Source organism: Lepidochelys kempii, chromosome 19, assembly GCF_965140265.1.
Source record: "Lepidochelys kempii isolate rLepKem1 chromosome 19, rLepKem1.hap2, whole genome shotgun sequence".
In the NCBI taxonomy this organism is placed as follows: Eukaryota; Metazoa; Chordata; order Testudines; family Cheloniidae; genus Lepidochelys; species Lepidochelys kempii.
Genome location: NC_133274.1, coordinates 7,723,000 through 7,745,914, shown reverse-complemented (window position 1 = coordinate 7,745,914; position 22,915 = coordinate 7,723,000). Strand labels below are relative to the sequence as shown.

The 22,915-nt window shown below is 51.8% G+C and overlaps 1 protein-coding gene across 1 annotated transcript; it reads left to right on the top strand.

The window, feature by feature from the left end:
- The first annotated feature begins 6,110 nt into the window (after positions 1 to 6,110).
- On the top strand, positions 6,111 to 22,387 carry NT5C1A (5'-nucleotidase, cytosolic IA). The gene is made up of 6 exons (XM_073317545.1): positions 6,111 to 6,276; positions 17,180 to 17,347; positions 18,243 to 18,372; positions 19,599 to 19,721; positions 20,444 to 20,628; positions 20,989 to 22,387. Exons 1-6 carry the CDS (start codon positions 6,154 to 6,156, stop codon positions 21,352 to 21,354), a joined length of 1,095 nt encoding a protein of 364 aa, XP_073173646.1. The 5' UTR covers positions 6,111 to 6,153; the 3' UTR covers positions 21,355 to 22,387.
- Positions 22,388 to 22,915: the final 528 nt, after the last annotated feature.

Sequence of the window (22,915 nt, the reverse complement as noted above, 5' to 3'; positions counted from 1 at the left end):
CACCCCGCCTCAGTGGCGCTCCAGCCACGCACGCTGCTCGAGGGAGCCGGCTGGGATAAGGAACCGCAGCAGTGTCACGCAGCGGAGAACCTGGCTTGTTTTCCAGTCCTGGCCTTGCTCCCTTCACTGACTTTCCCTGTAAAAGAGAGGCCAGGGCAAAGGCTCCCTGCTGCCCACCCCCAAAACTGGATGCGAATTACTTTAGAGGAGGGAGGGAATGTAATTCTTATGGGAGACGGCAGTTGTCCATTATAAATGGGGAGTGGCAATCGCAACAGGCAAGGTCAAACGAAGGGCAAGCTGACATGCACTCCTGCGTTTCTGTCTGCAAGGAATTGATGACAGATGCCAATGTGATCGGAGACAGGGCTGACTGCAGCCCAAGACACCACTGAAGGGCCTATGCTGCTCTGCTCATTGAGCTCAGCCGGTATCACAAATCCAAGACAGCCAAAGGAGCCCCAGCAGGTTGCCACTAATGTGCGGCTAGCAGGACCTGGCTCAAAATATCTACCAAAGGGGATGACTGGGCTGTTGGGAGTGGTGGAAGCCTCACCCCCACCTCTGGGAGGTAGGTGAGTATCAGCCCCATTTCACACATGGCAAAACTGAGGCCCAGAGAGGTTAACGGCCTTGTCTGGGGTGAGACAGGGTTGGGATGCAACCCGCCCCCCCCCAGCAGCCCTGACTCCCTGCTCTAACCACTTAACAGCGCTTTCTTTCTGAAAGAAAACGCAAACTCGTAGCAAGGACCAAGGGCGCCGGGGGCAAATGCACTGAGCCTTCTGATGGGAGCGGCATGTTTTAATACCCCCGCTCCTGTGGAAGGAACCCCTCGGTCATTTGCTGCTCGGTCACAGGACCTGCGCATGGGGCTCTCGTTCCACTAGAGGGCAGTGGAACACCCAGGCACAGAAGGAGCTTTCTGAGTCCCGCTGCCAGGCGGCCTGCAGCCCACTTCTCTCGGGCTGGGCCAGCTTCTCGCTGTGTCATTCCCTTTCGCTCTCCTCCGCCTCCAGCTTTTAGCTTGCAATGAATTTAGGGCTCATGGGAGTTGTCAGACAGCTCCGGGGCCAGAGATGATGCCAGTCTCATCGTCATGTGCCCACCCCCCCCCCTCAAGGCAGGAAGGGCCCCTGCTGAGCTTGCTAGGAGTGGGCCGGTTGTCCTTGGGCCCCTGGGAACTGGATGGAGACCCAGCAAACTCCTCTCCCAGGGGGGCTACCAGACTGCCACTGCATGGTACCAGCACCCAGTCATTGCTAACCTGGGCTGGAGAACAGTGCTCTTGTATGTACAGCGCCTAGCACAGCAGGGCCTGGACTCTACCTGGGACTCCTAGGCACGACTACACTATAAATAGCTATAAGCGAGGGTGGGGGAAGACTCCATTGCTCATTGGTGAGCCATCCCCATGCTCTGCAGTTCTTTCCCCCCCCCCGCCTTTTTTTCCCCTTCCTTCTTTTCAGTCTCCTTCCCTTGGCTGCCTCATTCTTCCTTCTGTTTTGATCTCCTCTTTCCCCCATTCCCACCCCCCCATCACATACTTGTTAAGATAACGACTGAGCCCCGGTTGCTAGGGAACTCTTGTTGTATTAGCATCTTAAAAGACTTTTATTTTTTTTTAAAAAAAAGGTCCTGGCAAGTCTTCAGCAGCGAAGTGCCCACAGGGTTCCCCGCAGCGTGGGTGCTCAGCCACGCTTTGAGGCGCTGAGGCAGGCTGACTTGGCAAACCCCGCTCTCCCCCGACTGCCGCCTTCCTTTCTTGCTCAGTTCCAACAGCGTGTGCGGGGCTGGGCGACGAAGGGCCTGATCCTGAGAGGGGCTGAGTCGCTGCCCTGGGGCGTGTACAGTCGAAGAAGAGAGACGGCCAAGCCTGGGCGCTAGTGGTATTTTTTCAGGAACTCTCCAGTTATTCCACTGGCAGTAGTGCAGCTGGCTGCCCTAGTGTAGATGGGACTCCGGCGCCTTTCCCACCGTCACCTAGATGGGAGTTAGATCCGTTGTTTTTCAAGCTGTGATGCGTGAACCCTGGGGATCCGCACACTATGCCTAAGATTTCCAAAGGGGGCCGCAGGCTGCTTGCAGGTCACAGTGGGTGCCTTCGCCTGGCCAGTTGTCTGGGTCACAGGTGAGCTGCAGTTACAAAAGCTTTGGGCATGAATACGAGTCGGGGACAGGGTCAGGGGAACTTGAAAGCTTTGCCCCAACAAAATAGTCTCCTGAGTGTAGCGGGGGATGAGGTCAGTTAGATGGGGTTGCCTTGAACTTTCGATGCGGGGGTAGCTCTGCAAGTGTCTGGGGAAGGAGAAACTGTACAGATCACACAACCGTATTATTCTGTGTGCAAGCCTCAGACCTTGATCCTGGTAACGAGCCAGAGATGCTATTAGAAAGGGCAGTAACTTAAGCCTTGGCCTGGAATAGCTGGATCTGTTCCAGGAGGGATGGTGAAGTAGCTTCTTCTCTCAGTGGCCACCCTCCCACTCCTGCACTGGTGTAGTTGCTGTGTATGGAGACTAGCAAAGCACTTCCTGGGGTCCTTTGTCAAAGGCAAACTGTTACCAAACGGAGAGGATTTCCAAGCAGTTCAGGATCAACACAGCACGGGAGCCAGCTCTGAAGCCAGTGATGTTCTCCAGCAGCACCCTGTGCAGCACCATTGTCCCCAGCCTTAGGTGCCAGTTAGAACATGAGATGCAACAGTGTCTTGGGTTTTGTCCATTCCCTGGTGCTTCTAGCTAACAAGAAGAGAGCAGGCACCTGCTGGTCTGATTAGCCCCTGGGCAATCAGCTCTGAAAATGAACCCTTAATTGCTCGATGAACTATTGTGCAAAACGCATATCTAAGGACCTTGTTGCATCTCACAGGCAGAAAGGGTGAGTCTTGGCACTAGGACAGTGCCCCATTCTAAGGGAGAGGATGGGATCCTTGACAACAGTCCCTTGCTACACTCAAAGTCCATGAGTGGGGGTCCTGACTAAAATTCCTCATGGCTGCCAAAGTGTAAATAGGCCAACACCCTCAGGGTCCTGTCAGAGACCAATACAATTCACCCAGCATGGCGCTGCCCACGGGGTTGGGGGCCTTATCCGCTGGGTCTATTTGTCACCATAGCCCATTTTGCCTGATCCAGTAGCAGGCTGCTGTGTGGTGGGGTGTTGTCTCTCATCCTCGCGCCTTCCTGCCAGGGTTGTGCTTTGTGATGTTCAGTTTCTATCCCTAATGGACGGGCCCTGATTCTGTATTTGGTTTGAGTTCTACACATTTCACTGTGATGAGGCTGCTGGGCCATCCAGGTGTCCCTAACAGCCTGGTTTGTTGGTTTTGATCTGTTCTTCCCAGTGACTCCTATACAGTTGTTTCACAGGTCTTGATCTAGCGCCTTGAGGATCATTTAGTTTAGGGGGAGGTTGTTGGCTCCCTTGGTCTGAAGTGGACTTGGGCAGAAAATGGGATTTCTGTCCCATGGAAAATTCTGACCTTTTGAAATTTGTTTTGTCCCAAATCTGGACAAAAGGTTGAACTATTCACAGAAGGGAAGAGCCTGAAGCATTTTGATTTAGAAACCTTGAAACAACTGTTGAAATGAAATGTTACAGCATAATATAGAATGTTATATATGATGACGATCCAATAATAAATAGTGTAAACGCGGAAGTTGAAATGAAACACTCCACTTTGATTTTGAAACTTTTCTAACGGTTCACCAAAGTCGACAGGTGCCTGGGAAACATTTTGATTTCAGGGAAACAGCATTTTCCTATGGAAAACTTCCGTCTGAATTTTTCTGACCAGCTCTAGTCTGAAGGTTCAGCTCAGCAGAGCCTTTGCAGTGACCCTCTCCAGGGGTGGGTTAGGGTGTGGATCGGTTCCAGGTTTTGCAGTAAAGGGGCGTTTGCCATTTCAGATAACGTTGAAACAGAAGCTGCTTTCTTTTATCGTGTGTTCAGCAAGAGGGGGGGGTCAGCCTCCTGCTGCTCTGCAGCCCGGATTCAGTGGGTTCTGGGCTTTGCATTTAGGGCAAAGAGTTTCCTTTTACGGTTTGTCCCAAAAGGTGTTTTTAGCAGTTACAGTTGGGCCTCCGACTTCACTCAGAGGGGCTGGGTTATACAAATGAATCCACCTGGGAGATGATTTATTAGCTAATGAGTAAGATTAATAATTCCATTCACTAATGCACAGCTATGGTCCCCCCTGCAGGGACTCAGAGGACGAGTGGGTGAATCCTGCTGAGTGTACTGCAGTGTCTCCATCTCAGGCTGCCAAGCCGTGGATCTGTTTGTCCCCGAGTAGCCTGCTGGAGGATGATGGACTTACGCCGTTCCCACCGGGGTTTCAAGTCTCCCTGACATTTACCCAGCACTGGGCTTGCAGCAACTACTCTGGGTGATTTGCAGCCCCTTGCAGCCCACCAGCAGGACTAAACCTGCCCTTCATCAGCTTATCTAAAGGTGGGCAGGTCTCCGTCACTGCCAAGAACTCCATCACCCTCCCTGGACCCCAGCTTCACAATGTGGGGTTCCTCTCTGCTGCCCCCAGATAGACCCTTGCCAAATTCTAGTTTCCTGCCTCATCCATCCTCTAGATTCCAACCTTTCCTCTCTCCACCCCTTATGCCTTGACTAGCACAACCTGCCTGCATCTCATCTCCCCAAAATGTCACTGCTTAGCTCATCTTCCTCTCCCAGGGCTCCAACCCTGGCAGTCCTTGCACCAACACCCTCTCTGCTGCAGCACCTAACGGAAGCTCCTCTTCTCTTGCAGGGCTTTGCATAACTCCACCCTAAATGGTTAAGGCCATATCCCAGCACTTGGCAGGCTCAGGTGCAATTCCTAGCTCTGCCACAGATGTCCTGTGTGACTTTGGGCAAGTCACTTAACCTCTCTCAGTCTCAGTTCCCTGTCTGCACATCAGAGATAACTCTCCTGCTCACAGGGGTTGTGTGAAGATAAATACATTAAAGATGGTGAAGCATTGGGGGATCGACTGACGACAAGCACGATACAGAGTTAGGTTTTATTATTACCATTTCATCCCTCATGCTCCTTTGTACCCCCTCTTCTATCCCTTCCCTTCGCCTCCTTCCCCCACTCTCAGCTTTGAGCCATCTTTCCTGCCATCCTCGATTTTTGGGAGCACCCTCCTATCCCCAGGCACCCTTCCTCACTTACTCGGGATCTTTCCTTAAAACGCACTCCATTTGCCAAACCTCCTGCACTGATCTGCAGCCTCTGAGTTAGCTCCTCGGGGCAGGGGCCTTGGCGTAGATCTTCAAAGGTTAATTAGGCTCCTAACTCCCATTGACTCCAGTCGAGGTTAGAAGCCTGAATACCTTTGCAGATCTGGGGGGGTATGTCTTTTCTTAGTGCCCTGACTACCCTTGCACCCCTCTCCCTTGAACAGCATCTATATCCCAGATAAAAAGAAGGGCAAAGTTATTGCTGTAGCCCCCAGGGGCTCCGACAGGGATCAAGGCCCCAGGGGCCTAGGTGCGGTGCATACACCTAATAAAAGAGTCCGTGGGCTTACGGTCTAAAGCAGCCATACTCGGACCTCAGGGGTTCAGGAGCCAAATCAGCGATCAGCATTACCCCCAAAGGCCCCCCCCCCCCCCGTGGTGTGAATTCATGGCTTCAGATACTCGAGTGCCAGATACCCACTCAAGGGCCTTTGAATACCGTGTGCTGCGAAGAGCCGCAGGAGACCCATTAAAGCGCCTCCCAAAGCCTTGGCCTGAGTACCGCGGAGCTCAAGAGGGGAAACAGAGGCACGGGCAGCAGGTGACTGGCCCGAGGTCACACCGGGGCGGACCCAGCCGGGGAACCCGGGCGGCCTGAGTCCCAGCCAGGTGCCCTGCCCGGGGCGCCGAAGGACGAGCCGGGGGGGGGGCCCTGCCCGGGTCTGCAGCGCCGGTCCCCCGAGGCGCAGCCCGGCCCGGCGCTGGTTTGCCGCCCCGCTTGCGGGGCAGGGCCGGGCTGGGCGGGAAGAGCCCGGCAGGCTCCAGCGCCGCACGGGTTAAGCCAGCTGGCCCCTGCGATCTCGGCGCAGGGCGGGCGGCCCCTATAAAGCGCCCCCGCCCAGCCGAGCGGCGCGCGCCGCGTCCCGGGGAGACCCAGCAGCGCAGCCGCTCGCGCTCCGGGCCGGCGAGATGGAGCCGGCCGCCGCTGGGGAGGGCTCGTCCGCGGGCGGCCAGGAGGCCGGGACGCCGCAGCGCTGGGAGGAAGCCAAGACTTTCTATGACAGCCTGACCCCTAGAAAGAAACCCAAACCAGTAAGAGCCTTTCCTTTCCGGTTGGGGCAGGGGCTGGGGCTGGGACCGGGACCTGGGGGGCTGGGGCAGCAAACCGCCCCCGTGCCGGGAGCAGGGTCCAACCCCCAGGATTTGAGCCACCTGGACACCCCCCGACCTTTTGCATCGATCTGCTGCGATGCCTTTGCAGGCTGGCTTGCCGGGGCCCTGGGAGGACGGGACCCTGAGCTAGGTTGCTCCTGCCCTGCTCCCTGGCCGCAGGGCGCATGCCAGGTCCCCTGGGTGCCTGTCCCAGGCAGAGCACGCCCGCTAGGCCATCGTAGCCAAGGCAGGAGATGCCCAGCCCAGGCCCAAGCTCCGTCTGTGACCCACCTTCTCGTCCCTGTTGCTGGAGTGTGGGCGCCCACGTAAAAGGGGGTGGGTTGAGGATGGGTGAGGCTGAATCTCCTGGCAGCTCCAGTCGGGCAGCTAATGTCATTTGAACTTGGCTGCTCCTGTTCAGTCTCATTGGCCTGTGCCCTTCGGCTAAGAGCCCTGTGTTATCTAATGGGCACTGAGCTATAAACCCCTCCGGCACAAGTTTAATAATAGAAACTCCCACAACCAGCAGAACCTCCACAGGAACCGTGGGCTGGAAAACAAGGTGTAGAAACCCGCCTGCCTCCAATTACCTGTGGTCAGGAATAAACTTCCCTGCCGGCTGCTTGTTTGTTAAATGCCCCTTCTGGGGTTCTTACGCCTGCCTCTGGAGCATTAGCTACTGGCCACTGACTGAGAGAGACAAGGTCCTGGAGCCAATGGACCCCCCGCCCCCCTCCCGGCCACCCCGCCATCTGGTCCAGTCTGGAAATTCCTGTGTTCATGGTGCTGCAGGCCTGCCCCGTGATAAGCCCGGAGCGCATGTCCTAGCGGCTCCCAGTTAACACTTCTGTCTCACACCTGTAACCTCAGGTGTGAACTCGGACAGAGAGAGACTTGGCAGGCTGTAGTTCTGTGGAGCCCTGCCAGCCCTGGGCATCGTCTCCGGCAGACACATTCCTTGCGTGGAAATCTTGTTTGGCTCCTTGAATCCTGCAAATGGATGATGGTTGCTGGCTTTAGCCTTCACAGTTGTAGTGGGAACTGAGAGGGGATAAGCTAGCCTGGGTTATAACAATGATCCTCTGCCCCCTTTCATGCCAGGCTCTCAGACAGCTTCAGCCATTAATGCGACCTCTCAACACCCTCAGAAGTGAGTAATCAGTATTATTATCTCCATTTGACAGATGGGGAAACTGAGGCATGGAGCAGTTAAGTGAGTTGCCCACAGTCAGTGGCAGAGCTGGGACCAAAAGCCAGGCGTCCTGATTCCTAGTCCTGGGGTCTGGAAAACACACCCTCTCTCTGACCACATTGCCAGGAATCTTCTCTGTGGGATCTGCCATGACTCCATGCCCAGCTCACACTCCTGCCCCAGGGGCTGGCTTCAGGCAGGCTGTGAGGAGCAGGTGCCAAAGCCATGCAGAGAGCTCCCATTGCAGCTCCCTTGCGCCCAGACACAGCTGGGCACGCCCTGAGAGGCAGCTGTCACAGCCCATGATGAATGGGTGCAAGGCATTTCCCTGTCTTATTTATATAGTGTTTTGAAAACCCATAAACATCCCAGCCATTGCAGTGAACTTTAATCTGACCCCTGAGTGCTTGGGGGGGGGGGGCAGGGATTTGTGGTCTGTTTAAGAGAGATTTCTAGGTATCAGTAGTCTGTCTGTCATCTGTTCTGTCCCTCCATCTGCCTGCTGCCTTCGCAGGCCCAGGGGACATGCCTGTCCTCTCTGCTGGGAGCAGTCTCCATGTCCGAGCTGGGATCCTGGAATGACACCAGCTGACCCCACAGCTCTGCTGCTTGTTGGATACAAGACCAGGCGAGAGAGACGGGTGAAGAGACTCGGGGGCTTCTTACAGTCCCAGGAGCAGGTTGGGGGGGGCGCAGGTGGGGAGGGGGCTGATGATGCTTATAGTAAGCCCTTGATTTCCATAGCCTCGGAAGTGAATGTGGAGTAGGTAGGAAGAGGGTGACGTCATGGGGCTGTAAACAGCTAACGGGGGTCATGGGTGCATTAAATTGGGCCCAGAGGCACCTAGGCTTTGAGGCACCATTCCGTCCAGCCCCGCCACTTCTTCCAGGCCCCATCTAGTCTCTTCCTCCCAAATCCACTCCTTTTCAGTGCTCTTCCCAGTGGGCCCCTGTCAGCCCCCACTCCCCACAGCAGTGATGGTTCTCACTGCTGCCTTGGGTCTCCCTCCAACCACTAGGGCTGGGTCAGGAATTAGACCCATCATTCCATGATGCTTACAATGCCTTTTAATGGCCTCATAACCCTCTCCAGTGATCAAGGGGCAAAAATTATCCATCTCTAAATAGCGTACAGAACCAAGGCAGTCCCTGGGGAAAATGAGTTTTCCCTTCAGGTGCTGCTCCCTTCCCCTCTCTCCTTAGCAGAGTCCCACCTCTGCCACCAAGTATAACTGTCCCCTTGCCCAAAGTCATGCCGCTCCGGCCTTTCCCTGAGGAATAAATCCTCTTCACCCTCCTCAGAGGACTGACCCCTTGTCCATATCTCCAAAGGATCTGAACCCATTTGTCTTTGCTACCACCTGGTGCTGATGTTGCCTGCCCCTCGTCCCCCCCCCGCCCCCCAACTGGCATACAACTGGTCCCAAGACAGGACCCTGGAACTAAATCCTCCTGAAGTGTTGGAGAAGGAGCTGGAATCCAGAGTTGGACTGGATCCAGATTTCACACCGGATCCCTATTCCTCTAATGGACCAAACCAAAATGCCAGATCCAGGCATCTCTGAACTTGGAGGGAGGGGAGGGTCTGAATCCAGATCAACGTCTCAGTTGTGTTGGTCAGGCCCTTCGTTACACAGAAACCTTTGAGAACTACTCTGCAGGGATTGATGGGTGCAAAGCATCTGGAGATGGGAAAGAAACAAGCTCCAGCAGTCTGGGGGCCCCTGCTGAGAAGAAGAGTCAGTAAGAGTCACTCACAGCTATGCAGTGGTGGTCCTGTTACAGCTTGTGGCTTGGCTCAGGGGCAGCTGTCCCCCAACTCCTGCAACTGACATCCCAGAGAAAGGGTTTTCTTGAGGGTGCATTTGCATTCCTCAGAGTGACACCGGCACAGCTGGGCTCCAGCCTCAGGTCGTATTAATTTTTCATCATTTTTGTGTTCATAAATATAGGCCCAGATTCTCAGCTGGGGTAAATTGGATATTGTGACAGCCCAGTCTTGGCCGACACGCCAATGACTGAACCGCCAATCTCTTGAGCTAAAAGCGTGAGCTGCTATGGCTCGAGCTAAAGCTTTCTAAGGGGCATTATCACAGATTAATTTTCCCTGTGGATCAGACACAGCCCTGGGCCCTGGAACGCACGCTCATCGGTGTTGCGTCACACCAGCTGAGGCTCTGGCCCACAGCCTATAAATAAAAAACACGTTAATTTAGTAGTAACAATAAATGACTGTGACCCTAACACCAGTTTAAAAGAGATCATGTTTTCATTCCCCTGGGGAATACAGTGTTCAGTTCTGCACCCCTGGTGATCAGAAGGTTATGGACAAACTGGAGGGACTTCAGAGAAGAGCAAGAGAAATGATCCGAGAGGTTAAGGCACTTGCGAGGAAAGCATGGAAATGCCTATTGTGGTGATGGCCCCCAGTGGGGAGACAAGTTTGCAACTATTTGAGAGGAGGATGAGGGATGACATAGGCTGGCATGAAGGGTAGAACCAGGGGAAGTGGGGGGGGGGGGGGGGGGGAAGGAGATGAATTAAGAAAGGGAGACGATGGAATTGGGTCCCGGAGGAAGGGAAGAATGCCCCATTGCTTGGAACAGTTAAAACAAGACTGGACAATGTACTAGTCATTAGGTGCTAGGGAACGGACATACCCCAGCAGGAAGGACCTTATGGGTTTTGTCCTATCGGTGAACAGCCTATCGGTGCCAATTCAGATCGGGCTGCCCGCTCCTGAGCTGTCTGGGAGATGCCAGGCTGGACACCTGCAGGCTCTCTCAGGAGCTGCCCAAGGCCATGGCAGCTGCCCACTGAGTGGCAAACACAAGTCCTATCTGGAGATACCAAGTCAGGGCAGTGCTTTGTGCTACAATGCTCCATTTTCCCAGGATGTCGTCTGCCTGCTTCTCAATTCGTCACCTTCAGCCTTGCCTGCTCCTTGCCTATGTTCAAGGTGTTCCTCTGTCTGGCTGCGTGGGACGTGTCTCCCACAAGTTGGGATTTCCCCTCAGTTCCTGTAAAGTTCAGGGATCTCTGCACGTTCCTTGGTGCCCTCATGGGAGCCAGCACTATATATGCTCCAAACTCCTGTATTGACCGGAAGTCATATCTCCGGTCTGGGTTTTCGGTGGCATCCAGGATTTCCGGGGCTTGGCCATCAACTCTTGGCAGGGTAGTTAGGAATTGTAACCACAGCAGCTCTCGTGTAACAGGATTAGGTGACCGGATTAGAGGAGTGCCATCTGGTGCAATGTTTGAAGCTGCCTTTGCTGGAAGGGATCACTTGCAGTTATAAGTATCAAGGTTGAAATACATAGATGCCCTGGAAATCCTGGCAGAATTGTCTCAGCCCTTCATCCTTTGGAGGAGGATAAAGCTGTGCTGGGTCTTTCAGATGAAACCTTTGTTCTGCCTGTCCTTGGAGGATGTTAATGCTCCCTTGGTGCTTTTTTTAAGAGCATGTGCCCCCTTCCCCCTCTCTGGGATCCTGGCCAAAATTCCTGTTCTGTGTGCCGCTGGCTATCGTTCTCCACCCCAGAGTTGGCCGCATTTCAGCGGTACTGAGTATACATCATCTGTGAAGTGCTGTGGGATGAGAGGTGCTATAGAAACGTACAATATTAGTTTTAATAATTCCCCCTATCATTTCTCCATTTTTCTTTCTGTATTTGAAGGGTTTTTATGTTAACATAGCTCTGTTTAGGGACTCAAGCTTGTCTAAGAAAATACAGACTGCGTGGGAGGGTAGGGGCGACTGGTAAGGAATTATGGGAGCTGTTGGCTAACACTGGGATAGTAGCTTAAAGGCAGCAGGTACTTTCCAGACCGCTAGCCCAATGACTGCTTGGGAGGAGGATTAGACCTACATCTGCAGTTCCCAAAGGTTTAAATCCCCTTTTAGCATCTCCCTGCATTGCACTGTTTGCTGATGGCTAGTGCTTCCTACCTGGTTGCCCTTCTGTCCTTGTCTTAAGATGCTGAGTCCAGACATGAACAGAACCCTAGAAGACAGCTCCATCTTCCCCTTCACTATCCTCCTATAATATTTCTGTTAAGCTCTTTATTAATCCTCTGCTGAAAGGGGCTAGATGGAGCCTTTGGTCTGATCCTCCAATGGCAAAGGAAGAGGATAGAACAGCTGACCTATTTTTTAAATTCCAAAATGCAGAATTCAGTTTGATTCAGCTCAGCAAAGCCCTCGAGCTGCTTTCCAGACACTGTTTGATGATCAGCATTAACTGACCTTGAGGATAAACAGTGTTTGTTCTGAACTATCCAGTTTCCTGGCCCCAAGGATCCCCACTCGGCTGATGGTCACGCTAGGGTGGGATGCTGCGTAGGGTCCCATGTGGTCTGACAGCGAATATGAAGTGTGGCTAGGAGGTCACTAAAGAAGACAACTGTTTGTTAGGAGGAGAAGAAGCGCAGTCTAGTGGTTAAAGCACAGGAATGGGAGTGTGTGCTCCTGGGTTCTTTTCTTGCTTCTGCCCCAGGATTGCCATATGACTGTAGGCAAATATCTTGCTCTCCAAGCCTTGGTTGCCCATTTGTAAAGTAGAGATAAGAGCTGACTTCCCCCAGACGGAAAGGTTGTAAATAGAGCAGGTAAAAAATAGATCAATGGAACAATTTTATATTAAAAAGGCAGTTTTATCATGTGTCTTGGGGGGTGGGCTGGTTTTGTGACACTTCTTGATTGTGGGGGGGGAGTTGAAACATGTCAATAGTGCCCCTTTGATTTCATTTGGACTTGTATTAAAATGTGGATTTAAATATTCTGTTAATGTGATGTGTATAGCGGCCACTTAATATTGCAATATAAAAGTTGCATTGAGGTGACTTATTGAAACATTTAGTTTTTTTTGTTCCCAAAATCAAAATTTTGGGGCTATTTGTCTTTTGGGGACTTCAAAATTTCTGACTTTGCTCCGAATTGGAACAAAAATGTATTGTGACGGTTGGCATTTCCTACAGAAGGGGGAATTCCGTGAACTGACCAGCCTGAATTGTGAAGCTTAATTCATGAACATGTACAGTCCTCCTGCAGAAAGTGTTCTAGAGGTGCACAGTATTTAGCAGGCGTGAACAGGATTCGACAGGTGATATGTCCCCAGATGGTGGAAGAGGGATGATGCCGGACAGCTCTGCCTGCCCACTGACGCGCTACAAAACAGCAGGGACTATGTCAGAAATGTAGGGTGGGATACAACTGAGTATCTGGCTTAATGATCCATTTCTTGCTGCGCTTATTACCTCTGAAATTTACCTTTGGGGGGGGCCTGTACCTTTAAATGGCAAGGAGCGAACCGGGAGCATCTTGTAAATAGCTACACAAGACGAGGGCGTAATTGGCGCATAGACCTACAGGCAAGGTGTGGGCAGCACAGAGATCCATGCATGTATGAAAGCACAGCCAGATTTCTCTGTGCCATACCACGCCAATCCCAGTGTCTTTGAAAAGGCACATGGAATGGCTTTCCAGAGCCCCCTGAGTTTGTCTGATCAAACTAAGTGGTTGTGACATTCACAACACTGACCCAGTTTTATCTTGCAGGAAATTCTTAAACAGCTATAAGTGGAGGATGCATTTCCCTGCTGTCCGTCATGTACCAGGAAGCGGATACAAATGTCCTATAGCCCATCTTGGTTTACCCAGAAAACTAATTTAGGTAATAGCAGCTGTGCCCATGAACTGGATTAACTGCCAAAGGCTAGTGACGAACTGACTTGGGACCTCTAATAGTTATTAATTAATGTCTTTGCTCATAAATGACCCATGACACTGGAGTTATTAATGCAAATTAGAGTTAAGAGCTGGACCATGACTAGTTAATAACTGACTGAGGCCCCCTGGGTAACCGATCTTAAAATGGTAAATTTGCTACTATTTGCCACATGTGAATTATGTATTTGGTGTGCTATGCTACTAGGCCAAAATCCTGGGCTAGTGGGAGCGAATGAATTCTCCCCTCTATCTTACATTCTGTTGTGGTCCCCCATGACCGTAATATCTGCGGTCCTAGATAGCCACACCAGCAAAGCCCAGGAGAAGTCATTTTAGGGAACAACAGTCCATGCGCATCCCTGCAGAACAATCCCGAATCCTCTCTGGTGCATCTGTGAAGCTCGGTGGAGTGCTGGAGAGGAGAATTTTGTCCCATTGTTTCAGCTATATGGAGAGGGTCCTGTTGGTTTCAGGTCACTGTCCTGGTGCATGAACACTGCTTAGGGACACTTTCAGTGTTTATTGTCTGCAAGGCGGTTTTCTGGGCTGTATAATTAGCCTGGCAGCATCTGCCTAAATCGCTCTGTTAGCTGGCCTTGATCCTGCTGAGAGAGGAGTAGGTGGATTGTGCCAATGCACGGAGGCAGGTGACTCTTCATCCCAGCTGGCTGCAAGGGAGGTGGGAGTGACTCTCTCGGGGTGGTAGAGGATCAGGGCTGAGCAGGCTGGAGAGAAGGCCCAAGCCTTCAGAGCAGCCGAGCCTGCGGAGAATCGTTGAGCTAATCTCTGTTCTCGTGTTGCTGTTTTTAATAAAGCCAAATGCTGGGGGGTGAGTTTGGACTTTGCAGAGCATGTGGACTGTGTTCGTATAGCAGGCTGGGAAAGACACCAGCTTACCTACCTATACCAACAGCAAAATAACAATACTGGCCAGGTCAACCTTGTAAACAGGAAGTCTAGAAATCGGTGCTGAAATAAACCGAGAGGAACATTGAAAATCTCGCACTTAGGTACTTTTGAAAAAAGTCTTTAAGCACCTAAGTGCCTAAATCCCATTGGAAATCTTGCTAGGTGCCAGTCTGCATTGCTAGATGCCTAAATCTCTTTGAAAATCTGACCCTTAAGCATGTCAGTTCCTAAACTCCATTGACTTTCAATGAGACCGGCTCTTAAGTGCCCAAATGACATCTGAAAATGGGACTGAGGCACTTAAATCACTTAGGCACGTTTGCCCCTATTGGGGTTGGTCCCATCTAACACACTGTTCCGTACTGTCTGGTTTCTAGTTTTCACTGTCTCCGTGTAATAACCCACACCCTAAGATACACCCCCCCCCCCCAAATCTTAAGCTCTTGCCATAGGTTTTCATCCAGGTTCAGCCCCCCGCCCCCAAACCTCTTTACATGAAATCACAGGAAACCTCAAATCTGACAAGTATGCTGCAGTTCACTGAACACACACACACTCGCATTTCAAATCGGCTCTGATAACAATGGAACCAGCCCCCTTAGCTGGTGCCTCGAGATGAACGATAAGACGGTTGTAGCCCGGCCATGTCATCTCTCTAATATTGATTTAAGCTAAAAATTCCTAAACAAAGAGTGGGATCAGTCAAGCCAATGCACTCAGCATAATGCATCAGTAATACCCTGCAATCAGCTAAGCTGCTGTGTCCCAGAGCATAAAAATCCCTTACCCTACGCCTCTGTTTGTGCCCGAGATGTCACATTCAGATTTTGGGGCCGTTTTGAAAGCCCAGTGGGCCTGATTCTGCTCTCAGCTATGCCGCTGCAACTCCACTGGTGAAATTGGGAGCAGGGTTTGGCCCAGTCTTTCTCAGGACAAAGGAACGCAAGAAGCTAGATTGTTCCCCAGCGTCAACCTGATTTATTGCATTGGGTTTGTTTCCAAGGAGTGGGCCAGAGAAGTCCATGGCAGCATCGCTGCTAACCACAGCGTGCTCAGCTGTTGTCTGACCTAGGATTCAGAGATTCTCTGCCAATTCTGGCCCTCTCCCCCTGTAGACGGTCTCTGATGTGCCGGAGAGAACTCTGAAAGTGGCAGGGGGGTGTCTCATTTAAAATTTCCCCACCAAATGAAAGAGGCCAGGCTGGTTTCCCTGTCTCAGGTGGAGTTCTCTTCCTCCTCCTCCTGGATACTGCTAAACCATGAGTGGTAGGGATGACTTATTCCTGGAGGCCATAAAAATACTGCCCAGGAGCCAGGCTTTGCTTTCTCTGCAAGTGCCTCTCTCTTTCTCTCCCCTCGCCCCCAATACTGTCACAGGCTTTACTGCAGGCAAGGAGGGATCGGCTTTGTTAGATTCTTGGCAGCACATCGCTGGGGTGTCTGCAGAAGAGTCCCCGTTCAGGCTTCGCTTCCAATTATTTTGTCAACCAGCGAGTTGCCGCGGAGAAGCCATTTTGCCTTTGAGAAGCCACAAGCCCATCACAACTTCGCCTCCGTGGCTGGCGTGAGATTAATATCCTCTCGCCGACTCAGAGCTGAGAGTGTAAACTCCTCTGGGGGAGATGGTGTCTTCATCCCCTCTGCAAGATGCCAATGCCACCTCCAGCACAATAGACGTGTCGGGGCCCAAGCCACGCCTAATGGAAGTCCATGAAAAGCCTCTTCTTGATTTCTTCCGTGGGCTGTAGATCAAGTCTTTAAAGATTAATAACACTTGCTAATCAATGGTGGTTTGGCTCACCCTGGGCTTGCAATACCTGTTCACTGCCTTCCAGCCAGACACAACAGCCTTTCTCAGGCACTTTCCAGGCATCGCCGGCACTGGTTGGTTTTGATGCCTGGGACAAAGTCTTTATAATAGCTCAGTTCTGGCTGAACTGGCATGGTCTGTAACGGTTTCTTCCCAGTGTTGATGGGAAGCCCCAAGCATTGCTAATGCACTGTGTCAAGTAGTTTTCCTGACTCCCTCCCCAACGCAGTGCTTAGTGTTTTAAAATTACCCAGATGCCCCTGTTTGCAGCACCGTGAATGCCAGGTGCCCCGTGAATGCCAGAATGAGGGGGAGGGATACTTCTATCTGTTGAAGTTTTGCAGCGTCCTAGGAGACAACCAGCTATTCTGTTCATTTGATGCCCCTGCCATAACTCCATAATTTGGTATAGAGACACCCTAGGGACCAAATTATGCTTGTTGTAATCAGGTGCCATGCATGGTCTTCAGCTGAGTTGCACTCATGGACACCAGGTCTGAATTTGGCCTTTAACGTCAAAGGACTCTAGATGCTGCATGAAACCAGGAGGCAAAAACCCATCACATTCTATGTGAGATGGCCCCCAGAGTTCCTTCAACTGGAAACATGGAGAGGTTTTTCAACAGTTGGGTGGGTGCCAAGTGACCGCTGATGAAGAGTGCAGGGAATGGAAATGTCTCCGCTCAGAGGGGCCATGGGACTGAGGATGCTGATCCTAGAAATCTCTTGGCTCGGAGAAGCCCCAGAATGCAAGGAATGGAAATGTTCCAGCTCAGAATGAACTCTGGGGTGAAGTGCTGACAAGCATTGGCTCCCTGCCTATAACCTTAAAGCAAGCAATATAGATTTGTGTGTGATTCCCAGCACACAGTCGTCCCCCCCCCCCCACCCAAGTGAAATGGAAGCAATCTGTGTATGTGAATCTTGGGCCCAGAGGGCTATGCTAGATGGAGTTTAATCGGAAGTGAGAAGATTGGGATGGGTTTGTTTTTAATAGATACATGCCCAATCCCTACATTCTGATCTAGAGAACGATCCAGAACTGATGTTCCTAGACTTTGGAGAGGGGTGGACTTGGTGCTCCATTTCTGGCCTGGCATTTGATGATACCCCTGCATGCTGGAACTGGGTCCATAATCATGTGACCATTGATGGAAAATAAGTATTAGTGATGCAATTTCTGTCTCTCTCTGTCATGCAGCCAAAGCCTGAGAATGCAATAACAATCGCAGTCTCCTCGCGGGCTCTGTTTCGCATGGAGGAAGAGCAGAAGATTTACACAGAGCATGGGGTGGAGGCATATGTGAAATACCAACTGGACCATGAGAATGAACCCTTCCTACCTGGCGCTGCCTTCCCATTTGTCAAGGTGAGCACCACTGCTCCAGCCCCCTGAGATCCTCTGCCTTTCCAAGCTCCCCCACCACCAGAGCAAGGCACAAGGATTTAGGCTCATGGTGTCCTGGATAAAACTGAAGGTAAACACCAACCTTAGAGAATTCTGCTCTCATCACTGTGTTATCAATCCAGAATAGCTGTATTGGCTACAATGGGAACTACTCTGGATTCCCACTGGTGTAAGAGAGAGAGCAGAATTCAGTTCAAAGAATCTAGAAAACCTTGGGAGAGAAGGAAAATACTCTGAGAAAACTTTAAGGGTAATGGCTTCCACTGAACAGCACGGATTAGAACTGAAAAATTCATCTTGGGTAAAAATCTTCCCAACGGCCAGCTTTTTAGATGTGCCCAAGGAGTCATGGGCTGTACTTGTTTTGTGTCGTGTAGAAGATTTGATTTAGACCCTTCCTCTGCCTTTTGAAGGCCATGGAGGAAGGAGATATGGATGCTCTTCTGACAGGGCTGTCTTCTCTGAAAGCACCTGAGCATCCGTATTTCAGAGAGAAAGCAATGGAGTTAGTGGATGGATGGAGTATGGGGAAGATGGGGCAGAAGCAGGAGTAGCTAATACTGTCCAATTTATTTTTAAAAGATGAGAACTTAGGAGACACATACATCATGGGGAAACAAATTGCTAACTCCCCTTGAGGGACAGACCTAAATGGGTTCCTTCCAACCTTTGGTATCCTCTGTTCATGGACACGCAGATAGTAGTAGAGGGCAGATAGGAACACGTTGACTATAAGCAGACAGAGCCACATGTAAATCAGTGGGCATCAGGTTTCAGCTCGTCCACTTCTCTTGTTAAGGAGCATGTGCATGAGCTGGTGGCTAGATCACTCTTCCCTCTTTCTTTGGACTTGTAGGCCCTTGAAGCTGTCAACACTCAGTTGCGAGAGCTCTACCCCGACGGTGAAGAACTCTTTGATATTGTCCTCATGACTAATAACCACGCCCAGGTCGGGGTCCGCCTGATCAACAGCATCAATCATCACGGTAAGCACCGAATGACCCTGAGCCGGAACCATTTAAATGACCTGGGAGCTGGTGGCCACTGGGTCTTTGGTTAGTGGCTGTGATGATGGAGAAACTGGAGGGCAAAGCTTTATCTTCTGTTCCCCGCGCTATTCCGTTAAACCACCCAGCAAGCCCCAGTCTCCTGTGGCTTAGGCTAAAGATGGTTGTAGACTAACCCTCTCCAGTCTTCAAGGGTACCAATAAAATGTGATCCAGCTCTGAATCAACCTTGCTTCTGGTTTGGTAAATGGGGGTTTGGCAACATCTGCCCCATTTTGGGCCATCTCTTCTTGGGACGATTAAGCCAAAATCAGAACAGCGTATGCAGTTCCTGGGCACTTGGATGGAATGAGACCTGGATCAAACCACACCTGGGTACTTTCCAGGGTCAAAAGCCATCTGATGAGTTTCTGCCAAACTCAAACCAACCTTGATTTTGCCATCTCCCTAGTTTAGATCCGAGTTCTTGGTGCGAATAACCCTGGGAACGGAAGGAATGATAGGAGGGTCGAGAAGCAGTATAATAATAATTAGCTCTTGTCTAGCACTTTGCATCGGTAGAGCTCAAAGTGCTTTACAAGCAGGTCAGTGACATTATCCCCATTTTACATATGGGGAAACTGAGGCAAGGGGCAGTGAAGTGATTTGCCCAAAGTCACTCCACAGGCTAGTGGCAGAGCTGGGATTAGCGCCCAGGCCTCCTGAGTCACAGCCTATTCTTCTAGCCACTAGGCCGCCCTGTCTCTATAGATGTCAATATTGAATTAATACCATGTGCCCCTTTGGGGCTTTCCTGGGTCTGGGAGGAGGATGGCTCACAGGAGGACACTGCTAAGTGTAGTGTGGTGCAGGGGCTCGGTGAAGGGGTTATTGACAGGTGTCGGGAAACCAGTGTCAACAGCTACTAGGTATGAGGCGTTGTGTCCAAGCGGAACTACTGCGTCCGTATCTGTGACAGGGCTGGCCTGGGCATCACCGTTGCCAGCAGCCACGGGGCCCCCCACCCTTCTGGTGGCCAGGCTGCCCTGTGCTCATTTGCCGTCTCTTTCCTCTGGCCTGGCATCAGAGGGGGAGCAAATCCCCACTCTGGTTCACTCCCCCACCAGTGGCAGCTGCTGGGGCCCCCTGCACGCCATAGGGCTGGATAGCCGTCTGGGCCCTTGCTGGGCCATGCCAGCTAATCTGGTGCATCCGGCCATCCTCAGATCTGTTCATCGAGAGGTTCTGCATGACGGGAGGGAACAGCCCCACTTGCTACCTGAAGGCCTATCACACCAACCTGTACCTCTCCTCTGATGCCGAGAAAGTGAGTGAGGCCATTGAACAGGGTGAGTCTGCCGGTCAAACCCTGGGTGGCAGCGGGTGGGGGGCACGCTCTAGGAGAGCGGTGTAAGGGCCAGCAGCCCCGGGATCTCCATCCAGCGGGGTAGCGGAGGCGTCCCACACCCTGCCTCCATCACACCCCTGCCCTTGCTGAGGCGACGTGGGCCCTCTCGTTTCCATGGAAACGGCAGCATTCGCTGACATCTATAGCTTCTCAAAGTGCAGGTGGGCTGCTCTCCTCAGCTGGCTGCTGGATGGATACTGACTCCTTCCCTGCCGGTGGGAACAGCTGAGGAGCTGAAAGCACCTATAAGATATGCAGAGACAAATGATGGAAACCCATGTACGTTCTGCAATCTTTGCTCCCCCTGGCCGCCCCCAAATCCCCACTAAATACATGGAGGGAGGCTGGCACCTAAACAGAACACTAGACCCTCACGTCTTCACCTAGGTATCTAAGTGCCTCTGGCTTTCCTAAATGCTGCTGTGACGGTCCAGATGCAAGTGTCCAACGTAAGGACTGGTGTTGGAGCGTCTCCGCTCTGTAAAAACATCGAGGAGTCCTTGTGGCACCTTAGAGACTCGCAGATGTATTTGGGCGTAAGCTGCTCTGTGTGTGTGTGTGTCCAGTTCTGTTGCTCGGCTCCGCAGTAGGAGGACCTGGGAAGCGCAGTCGGGAGGAGCCTTGCCGCCTGCCACGTTTTTCTCTCTCGTTCCCTCCCCCAAGGCATCGCCGCAGCCACCATGTTCAGCCCCAGCAAAGACGTGAAAGTGTCGGACAGCCAGCTGCGGGTGGCGTTCGACGGGGACGCCGTCCTCTTCTCGGACGAGTCGGAGCAGATTGTGAAGGCGCACGGCCTCGACATGTTTTTTGAACACGAAAAGGCTTATGAGAACAAGCCGCTGGCCCAGGTACAGCCGATCGCCCCCCGACCCGCCAGCCCCAGGAACCAGGTCTGGGACAGGCAGCGCTGGGAATGGGCTGACGGCTCCAGCAATTCCCACTCCATTAGCCCTGAGCACAAGCCGAGGGGCCAGAGCGGGATGAGGCTGATGCTGGGTTTCTGAGTTTCGTCTGGGTTTCGTCTGGCTTCGAAAGACAGGGGAGCTCAATGGGAGTTAGGTGCCTAAATAGCTCTGAGGATCTGGGCCTTGGTTCCTATACGCTTGGCTAGAGGATTCCCACAGCAGGGTTAGGGTCTTTCCCAAAGCATGGGGAGTGGGGAAGGGATGAAGGTAGCTGTGAATGACAGTGTCCCTTTGCTTGGGTAGGGGCCACTGAAGGGCTTTCTGGAATCCCTGGGGAAGCTGCAGAAGAAGTTCTACTCCAAGGGGCTGAGACTGGAGTGTCCGATTCGCACCTACCTGGTCACTGCCCGGAGCGCTGCCAGCTCTGGGGCTCGTGCCCTAAAGACTCTCCGCAGCTGGGGACTAGAAACGGACGAAGCCCTGTTCCTGGCCGGAGCCCCCAAGGGTCCGCTGCTGGAGAAGATCCGTCCGCACATCTTCTTCGACGACCAGATGTTCCAGGTGGAGGGGGCGAAGGAGAGTGGCACCATCGCGGCCCACGTCCCGTACGGGGTAGCCCAGAAGCAGAGGCGGATGGCTCAAGAGAAACAAACCAAGAACAGCAAGTAGCCGTAGCTGGCGGTGGCAACTGTGACTGCAGGTGCTCGCTGACCAGGGCACCGCTCGCGGATTGATATCCGGGTCTGAGCGTCTTTGATTAGTATTGAAGTTGCAGCTGCCTTGTCTGGGTGGGTTGAAGGAAAGGTTTCCTTTTGCCTTTGTGTTGCACTTTATTGACTGTCTCTGTCCCGCCAGCCCCGCATCACCACCCATGCCCCATGCATAAAGGTCAGAAGGGTCAACCAATGCCTGAACCCAACTCTGCTACCTTTGCTCCTGTGTCTCCGAATCAGCCATTGCTGACTTGCGCCCCATCGGCTGTCGCCTCTCTGCCCTCGTGCCTAAGCCAGCACCAGCCATTCTGATCCTGCTATGCCTCCCCTGTGTTTCAGGGGCCCATAGAAACCCAGAGGAGCTCACACTTAAGTTCTGCACCAGATGTTGACCACAAAGCTTGGAGAACTTAAACCGAAACCCAGCCAGACTCGAGAAGCCTACAGGAGGGGGGACCTTGCGTTGGACAGGATCTGTGAGAACAGGGCTCTCCTTCTGGGGAACTCATATGCCAGCCCAATTTAAACTTTTGGTGCTCATTAAAAAAACAAACAGGGAAATTCCCAATCCAAGAACTTTGATATATTAAAAAAAAAAAAGTCAAGGCTGACAATGTTTCAATGGAATCCAGCTTACGCGCAGAAACAATGTTACAATATTGTTACAAACCATTTACAGGTTTAAACATTAAATGGTCTGGAAATGAGGTTAAAAGATGCAGCCAATTTCCCACCGCTGTTGCTGCACCCACCCAAACTTAAGTTTGTCTGTGAATGTTTGGGGAAATAGAAAGACTGGTCAACGCTAGATAAGAAAATCTCAAGCCCTATTTCCTAGTCAGTGTTTTGGGCCAATATGTTATGGCCCAAATTCGGGTGCTACTATTAGATACCTAAATCCATAAGGTTGCAGAGGGGTAGCTGTGTTAGTCTGTATCAGCAAAAACAACAAGGGGTCCTTGTGGCACCTTAGAGATGAAAAAAAATTATTTGGGCCTAAGCTTCCGTGGGCTAAAACCCACTTTATTAGATGCATGGAGTGGAAAATACAGTAGGGAGGTATAAATACACAGCACATGAATATACACATGTACATGTGCTGTGTATTTATACCTCCCTACTGTATTTTCCACTGCATGCATCTGATGAAGTGGGTTTTAGCCCACGGAAGCTTAGGCCCAAATAAATTTTTTTCATCTCTAAGGTGCCACAAGGACTCCTTGTTGTTTTTGCTAAACGCATAAGTAACGCCTGGAAAAAAGGCATCTCAAGTTGAGCATCTGAAAATTGAGCCACACAAAGTCAGAAGCCACTTTTCAATATGTGGCTTCCCGGCCTCTGGACCTAGGCTGGGCATTTATGTAAGTTGAAAGACAGCCCTAACCTATGGGGGGGGAGACACACTTTCTCGAAATCGACAATTACATCAGCTGAGAATTTGAGCCTGAGTGTTTCGTTAGCCATAGCAAAATTCAAGTTTCATTCAACCTGAGGCTACTAGGCAATTGATAACCCTG